The sequence below is a fragment of the Sapajus apella genome, unplaced genomic scaffold, assembly GCF_009761245.1.
Source record: "Sapajus apella isolate SASKATOON/1434 unplaced genomic scaffold, GSC_monkey_1.0 scaffold14, whole genome shotgun sequence".
Lineage (NCBI taxonomy): Eukaryota > Metazoa > Chordata > Mammalia > Primates > Cebidae > Sapajus > Sapajus apella.
The window spans coordinates 2,727,733-2,735,461 of record NW_022436954.1 but is presented as its reverse complement, the minus strand read 5'-3'; the positions used below and the strand labels follow the sequence as shown (position 1 = coordinate 2,735,461).

The window sequence follows — 7,729 nt, the reverse complement described above, 5'->3', positions numbered from 1 at the left end:
TTGAAAGCAAAAAGGGAAACAGAACGAGTCCATAGGCCCAAATGAAGACAGCGGCAGTGGACCGAGCCTCAAATGCCAGCCCACCACATACGGGTGCACTCTGTCTTTTTGAATCCATCTCAAGGATTTACGTTTAGAGTTTCCCCTCCTTTAAACAGACTAAGAAGCTCTGTGACAAAGTAAACAGAGAAAATACGTATAGTCAAGCTCTGGCAGGATGGGAGGGGGCTGAATTGGGAAGAAAGGAGAGGCTGAAATGGACGAAGACGTGCCCTGGCGTGGATTTGTTCTCAGCGGGAAAGCACGAGTTCTGGCTCTAAGTGCCGCCGGGGGTCAGTATTTCTCAGGTAGCCGGAGGCGCCCCTGAGCCCAGCCCTGCCCACCGCCTGATGTCATCTAGACACAAGGACATGGGGCGTGAGAGGACGTCATTGTCACTTCTCTGCAGGGTCACAGGAACCTGCCCTCTGCTCCTCTGCCTGTCAACTGCCCTTCTGCCCACAACTGGCCCAGACCCCCGTAGCCACTCACTCTCTCCCACTCCCCCAACCCCAGCAGGAAATCACTTCAGCCTGTGAGTCCTGGTTAGAACCCCCTGCGCCTGACTCTCCTCTCTCCCCAGGCTGCAAGAAATAGGGATGACCAGAAGTCAAACCCTGTCCTTGGAACACCCCACCCCTCATCACTGTCGTGCCAGGAGTCTGTTCCTAAGACCCCCCTCCCCAAGCCCGGCCTCCTCTTCTCCCATAAACCACAGCAGACACTCAGCGCCCAGGCTGCGGCCCTGCACCTTCTCCAGCACCCCCGGCCTTCCCCAGAGCTCTCGAAAACCCGTTGTCCTTCCCCAGCCACCTGGAGGCTGAAGGATCTCTCCTGGGGGCGGCCCCCAGCTGTCTGTGCAAAGGTTCCCAAGACCAAAGTGTAGGAGACATGTTCAGATGGCACCATCGTGGTCATCACTCGTCCTGTACCCTGTGGCCCCAGGTCCCACGCGACATCAGCCTGTCCCAGATGGAGCCCCAGTGGGTGGGGAGATCCCAGCCCGGCTGCTGCTGCTGAGGACCTGGGTGGTGTCTGGCTGGTGGGAGGGGAGGTCAGGCGAGTTTTTGGCAGATGACCCCGTGCTCTTCGGAGGCCTGGAAGTGCCACACTTAAAGACGTGAAGGCCTGGGTCCTTTGCTGGGCTGTTCTTGAGCTTGGCCTGAGCTCCGGAAGGGTTCGTGGAGAAGCCAACGAGGGCCTTGTTCCCGTGGGATTTCTCTGCCTTAGGCACAAGGACAGCCTCTTGCTGCTGCTCTGCCCACCGCCCACCCTTGGCGGCCTCTGGGAGACTGGGCTGGTCTCCCTCTGGACACAGCCCGTGGCCCACTGCCTGCATCTGCTCGAAGTTCCCTCTTGCAACTGGACCAGGGAGCCGGGGAGGCGCCAAGAGGCCGAGCTTCTGAGCTGGTGGCCGTGGGCGCAGGACCATCCCACAGCTCCCACGCTGGGATGGCCAAGCCGCCCCGGGACCCACAGCGCCCTTTTAGCAAAACAGGAGGGAGGTGGCCGGGCACAGGGAGCCGGGGAACACCTGCGCTCTGGGCCATCCACGGCTCCAGAGGCCTGAATCTTCGCTCCAGCCCAGCACAAGCTCGCCAAGGCACAGGACCAGGTGGTACCCCCACCCCGCTCCGCCCCGGGTGCCCCAGGACCTCCTGACTGGGGCTGGCTTGGATGAGGGGCCGTCCCTGCCCTCAGCCCTCTCGGGTCTGCAGTGCCGCGGACCTGGGTGCGGGGCGTTGTTGGGGGTCAGGCTCGCTCTGGGGCTGGGACCCCGGGCGGAGCAGTGGGGACGGCGCGCTCCTCCGCAGCGACGAGCTGGGCCCTGGGTCTGGGGACTCTCCCGCGGGGCGATGGGGCTCTGTTATGGGGTTGGGTTCTTTCCCGCCGCTTTAGGGGGGTCTCTCCGCGGATTTGGGGGAAATCCCTCCAAATCCTATCTCAAATAGGGTGAGAGGGGCTCTCTCTCTGCTGATTTGGGCGTCTCTCCCGCGGGGTGAGGGGGACTCTGTCTTTCGAGGCGCCTCTTCGCGGATTTGGGGAAGTCTCCCGCGGGGTGAGGGGCCTTCTCCGCCGTCCCTGCCTGTGATGGCCCAGAGGACCCGAGCTCCGGTCACTCCCGCCCCTCGCCGGGGCTCGGCGTGGGCGGGGGTACGGGTGCTGAGTCCGTGACGCGGCTCCAGGCGGCTCCGGGGCGAGCCGCATAAATAGCAGCGGCGGCGGTGCCGGTGGCCACTCGGAGCCGCGGACACGACGAGGGACCCCCCCCGCGCCTCCCGCCCCCGCTGCCGGCCCTGCCATGCAGTGAGCGCCCCGGAGCCGCCAGAGATCGCCCGCCGTCCGGACCCGCCGCCCCGGACACCGGCGCCCGGCCCCGGGCGCAGCTGCAGCTCAAGGTACTCGCGCCCTGGGAGGCCTCCCCTCGGCTGTCCTCCGCCCGGGACGATCCCGCAGGGGCCCCGGCCCGGCAGCCGCTGCTGCTCTGCCTCGCAGTCCCCGGCACCTACGCCTCGGGCGCAGACCAGGGCGCCGTGGTCCCACCCGCCCGCCCTGCCCTTGCCTTCCAGATGGCCCGAGGCAGCGCCCTCCTGCTCGCCTCCCTCCTCCTCGCCGCCGCCCTTTCTGCCTCCGCGGGGTTCTGGTCGCCGGTAAGTGCGGGGCGGGCGCGGAGGGCTTCCTGGAGGTGGTGGCAGGGCGCCCGCAGGGACGGGGGTGAAAAGGCTCGTGCGGGCGCTGTTCTGGCGGCTGGCGTCTCGGGAAGGGTCCGGGGCTCCCTGGGAATCCCCCGCGTGCTTCTCCGAGCGCATCAGCAGCCCCAGGCTAGAACCAGGCCACCGGGAGAGCGCCGCGCTCTGGGTCAGCGCCTCGGGAAAGCTAGAGGCTCGTCCGTTCCGCAGCGCTCCGTTAGAACACAGGGCGAGGAGCCACTGGCCTCAGCGTCACTTAGAGCAGGTGCATCGCGCTGAGCGCGCACAGGCTCCAGCCCAGAAGTGAAGTAGTTTGTAAATCAAGTGGCCCCATGTTCATGTCAAATAGAGCCTACTTAGGGGTGAACCCGGAATTTCGCTAGGCTTCCGAAAGGACCTGCATTGTTCTAAGTCCTACGTCCTGCCGGGAAAGCCTGGGGGCACCCATTCAGTAGCGGCTCCAGGCACAGCCCTGGCATCTGACCCCCTTCTCTCCCGCTCAAGGCCAAGGAAAAACGAGGCTGGACCCTGAACAGCGCGGGCTACCTGCTGGGCCCACGTAAGTGACTGAGAGCATGGCCTCCCACACTCCCGGCCCCACCTGCCCCTCGCTTTATACCCTGGCTCCTGCCCCTCCTCCCGCGGCTGGGCAGACCCTCCAGCCTCCCTCTTGACCTCACCACCCGTCTCCCTTGTTCTGCACACTTGATCTGTGCACCATTCTTTCCAGAAGCTTCTCCTGCCCCAGCTCTGCTGCCGTCCGAGCCGAGATCCCCACTCTGGCCTTTGCTTAAGCTCTCCTGGGCTTTCCTGCCTTGCAGACCTTAAAGACCCTGTTCTGAGCCTCTCCGCAGGCCCCGGGTATCCCCAAACACGCAGCTCCTCGGCTTGCAGAACACCTTTGTGGACCCCAAGTTCTGTCTCCCTCTTCCCTTTCTCCAAGCTCCACAAGGGAATTCCCAGACAGCCTGAGGGTAACCCAGGCAGGCTCTCTTCAAAACCAGGTTCAGGTGGCCCTCGGGCCTGTCCAAGCCTGCGCCTCCTCCCCCTCCCTCTCCCTGTCCTGTTGGCGTCACCCATGTCAGCTGTGGCCCCTGCTGCCTGAAGTGAGCCCCAGCCCTAGATGGGATGCTGCAGGCTGACGCCTCCCGTGTCCACCCCCGCCCCAGGCCTCTACTTCTTCTGTTTGTGCAGCAATGCCTCCAGGCTTGCCTCTAAAGGCAGGGAAGAGAGGGGACCTTGGCTCCCTCCTCTAACCCACCTTCCCCTCCACCCCTCGCCATCCACCTTAGAAACCTCCCAGTACTGCCTTCTGCCCGCTGAAGAAGGTGAACAGCCCACAGGGCCTGTCCCAGCCCCTTGCCCCCGGAGCAGCAATTGGGGAGCATGGTGCTCTTAACTGCCAGGGAAAGCCGCCTTAGTTCTCAGCCCCAGAGTCTGATACAGCTTCCTCCTCCTGCAGACGCTTGTTCGTCGGGGTCACTCGGAGGACCCCCAAGTCGGGCTTTAAGAAACAGACACCGGGGGCCGGGTGAAGTGGCTCACACATGTAATCCCAGCACTTTGGGAGGCCGAGGCGGGGGGATCACGAGGTCAGGAGTTCAAGACCAGCTGACCAACGTGGTGAAACCCTGTCTGTACTAAAAATACAAAAATTAGCTGGGCATGGTAGTGGGCACCTGTAATCACAGCTATTCAGAAGGCTGAGGCAGGAGAATTGCTTGAACCCGGGAGGCAGAGATTGCAGTGAGCCAAGATAGCACCACTGCACTCCAGCCTGGGTAACAGATCGAGACTTCCATCTTAAAAGAAAAGAAACAGACACGGGGATGACAGAGCCACCTAATGCCGTGTGCGGGCCGACCGGGCGGTTCCCCGCAGGACCCGCTGGTCCCTCTGCACGGCCCTCGAATCCTCTCCCTGCCCCGGAGCGGCCTGACCTGCCTGAGGGCCGGCTGATCTCAGCCCTTTGCAACCCTGAGCTCTGCCGCCCACAGGGCACCTCATCTTTGTGTGCTATGTGCCCAAAACAGGAGGAAGTGGCAGCAAGAACATGGACCCGTGTTGCTTTGGAATATTGAAAATCTATTTGTCAGGAAAGTTGGAACCCTAATCAGAAAACAAACCCATTTTCGCCACCAAGTTTACGTCCCCGTTCAGCTGTGGCTGGATGAGCTGTTTGTCAACATACTCACCGGTGTGCCTTTGGTTTCTAGGGACAGCTAGAAAATGCCACAGAAACAGTGTTTTGCACCAGCTCCTGCTGAACGCAGTGTGGCCGTGGCTGAGGGCACAGCAGTGACATGAGACGACTTGTGATTCCTCCACAAATGTAGCGCCGAGCGCGGGGTCTTTGGAAATAGGAATGAATTTTCTTTTGCCTGGCCTTGCAGACGGCACAGTCCACCCAGGCTGACCAGCCGGAGACGCGGAGGCGTCCTGACCCTCGCCATGTCTCCCATCCCCATCTCCTTTCCTGCACCCCAAATCCAGTCCTCACCCACGCCTCTTGGTTTACAGGCCTCATAGATTCTTTCCTGGACTTCTGGGGTCTCTTTGCTTGCAGTCACAGTACCCCATTTCACACCACACAACACACACACACACACACACACACACACACACACAGCAACGCACACACATGTATGAACACGCACACGCTCCCGCGCCTCCCCTTCCTCCCCGTCATCCTCTCTCTCTCCCTCTGTGACCGTCTCGCCCCCTCTGCCTCTCCGTCTCTCTCCCTCTGTGACCGTCTCGCCCCCTCTGTGACCGTCTCTCTCCCTCTGTGACCGTCTCGCCCCTCTGTCTCTCCGTCTCTCTCCCTCTGTGACCGTCTTGTCCCCTCTGTCTCTCCGTCTCTCTCCCTCTGTGACCGTCTCGCCCCCTCTGTCTCTCCGTCTCTCTCCCTCTGTGACCGTCTCGCCCCCTCTGTGACCATCTCTCTCCCTCTGTGACCGTCTCGCCCCCTCTGTCTCTCCGTCTCTCTCCCTCTGTGACCGTCTCGCCCCCTCTGTGACCATCTCTCTCCCTCTGTGACCGTCTCGCCCCCTCTGTCTCTCCGTCTCTCTCCCTCTGTGACCGTCTTGTCCCCTCTGTCTCTCCGTCTCTCTCCCTCTGTGACCGTCTCGCCCCTCTGTCTCTCCGTCTCTCTCCCTCTGTGACCGTCTCACCCCCTCTGTCTCTCCGTCTCTCTCCCTCTGTGACCGTCTCACCCCTCTGTCTCTCCGTCTCTCTCCCTCTGTGACCGTCTCGTCCCCTCTGTCTCTCCGTCTCTCTCCCTGGCTCCCATCCATCTTGCACACAGCTGCCAGGGTGAAAATAAAAATCAGATTCAGTCACAGCTTAAACTCTTCAGTGGCCCCCATGCTTTCTGGGACATGAGGACGCAGCCCCTGTTGCCTGTTGGGGTGGCACCCAGCTCGGTGCCAGCTCCGATGCCAGCTCAGTGCCAGCTCCGATGCCAGCTCCTCTGGACCTGGGAGCACCTCCTGCAACAGGGCAGGTCCCGGGCGGGAGCCACGCCTCCCCTTCTCCCACCCCGTCGGTGATCCTTACATTCCCTTCAGCCCTGGCATGGGTGAGCGGCCGAGCTCTTCCCTCGGGGCGTGGAGAATCGCCCTCTCTACTCTGGTTACCGTCCTCAGGGTCTGTTTCACAGTCGTGTTGTGTGTGTGTTGGCTACAGGCATCCCCGTGTCTTCTTTGGGTGTGGGGAGGGTGTGTGTGACGGTCACACACAGAGGCTCCCCTCTCTGATCTGTAAACAGATGCCGTTGGCAACCACAGGTCATTCAGTGACAAGCTCGGCCTCACCAGCAAGCGGGAGATGCAGCCTGAAGACGAGGTGAAGCCAGGTGAGACGACTCTCACCCCGGGCCCGGGGTTGCCCCATTCACCAACTCCCAGGTGCGTGCAGGGGGCAGCAGAGGGTGCCGGGGCACCTGCCGCCCACCTGTCCACAGCTGCAGCCCAAGCCTGGCCACGACTTAACGAAGACGGTGTGGCCTCATCACACCTGTCAGCAGCTGCAAACCCGAGACTGCAAGGCATCCTTCTAGACTGGGAGGTGGTCCACGCACCAGGGCCTCCAGAGGAGCAGGGTCTTATGGCGCGGTGGCTCACGCTTGTAATCCCAGCACTTTGGGAGGCCGAGGCGGGTGCATTACCTGAGGTTGGGAGTTCAAGACCAGCCTGGCCAACGGCAAACGCTGACTCTATTAAAAATATAAAAATGAACTGGGTGTGGTGGTGGGTGCCTGTAATCCCAGCTACTCGGGAGGCTGAGGCACGAGAATCACTTGAACCCAGGAGGTGGAGGGAGGTTGCAGTGAGCCGAGATCGCGACACTACTCCGGGCTGGGCAACAGAGCAAGACTCTGTCTCAATGGCAGAAAAAGGAAGAGCGAGGCCTTGAACTGGCTCTCTCCCCTCTTCCTCGTATTGAGCAAGGGCTTTGGAAAGCACAGCCGGGCCTCAGGCTGCTGGGATCCCATCATTGGCCTGGGGTCCCCAGCTCCTCTGTAGGGAGGGGATGTCTTGAGACACAGTAGCCCCCTGCACAAGTCATGAGTGTTGGTCTTTTCTCTTTTCTAGGAAGCTTTGACAGGTCCATGGCTGAGAGCAATATTGTGCACACAATCGTTGAGTTCCTGTCTTTCTTGCATCTCAAAGGTATGTGAAATATCAGCAACGTTCCGTTCACCTGTCAGCACGCTGGAGGCGTAAAAGGCCCATTGAGAAGAGGACCATAGAGTCCCACCGGCAAGCAGCCAGTGAGCCATCTAGAAACCACGTCTTGTCTGGCTGTGTGTCAGGATGACAGAGCATGACACTAGAGCTAGCTCCAGGGGGCTGGGAGGGTGGCACGGGCGTGCCACCAGCCGTGAGGGCTATCAGCCAGCGCTGCTCCCAGGAAGAGAGTGGGCCTTAGGGCGCAGCTCCCTCTACTGGAACCATATCTATTCACACGGTGACAGACCTGTTAGGGCACAGGTGTAC

General features: G+C 61.6%; 1 protein-coding gene across 1 annotated transcript in view; it reads left to right on the top strand.

Annotated features, from left to right (window-relative positions):
* Nucleotides 1-2,345: 2,345 nt before the first annotated feature.
* Nucleotides 2,346-7,729, top strand: part of GAL (galanin and GMAP prepropeptide) — a 7,114-nt gene continuing 1,730 nt past the window's right edge. Inside the window, exons 1-5 of the mRNA XM_032282555.1 lie at nucleotides 2,346-2,438; nucleotides 2,610-2,690; nucleotides 3,234-3,288; nucleotides 6,499-6,585; nucleotides 7,325-7,402. Coding sequence (XP_032138446.1) covers nucleotides 2,610-2,690; nucleotides 3,234-3,288; nucleotides 6,499-6,585; nucleotides 7,325-7,402 — 301 coding nt within the window. The 5' untranslated portion in view covers nucleotides 2,346-2,438. The remainder of the gene's footprint in view (nucleotides 2,439-2,609; nucleotides 2,691-3,233; nucleotides 3,289-6,498; nucleotides 6,586-7,324; nucleotides 7,403-7,729) is intronic.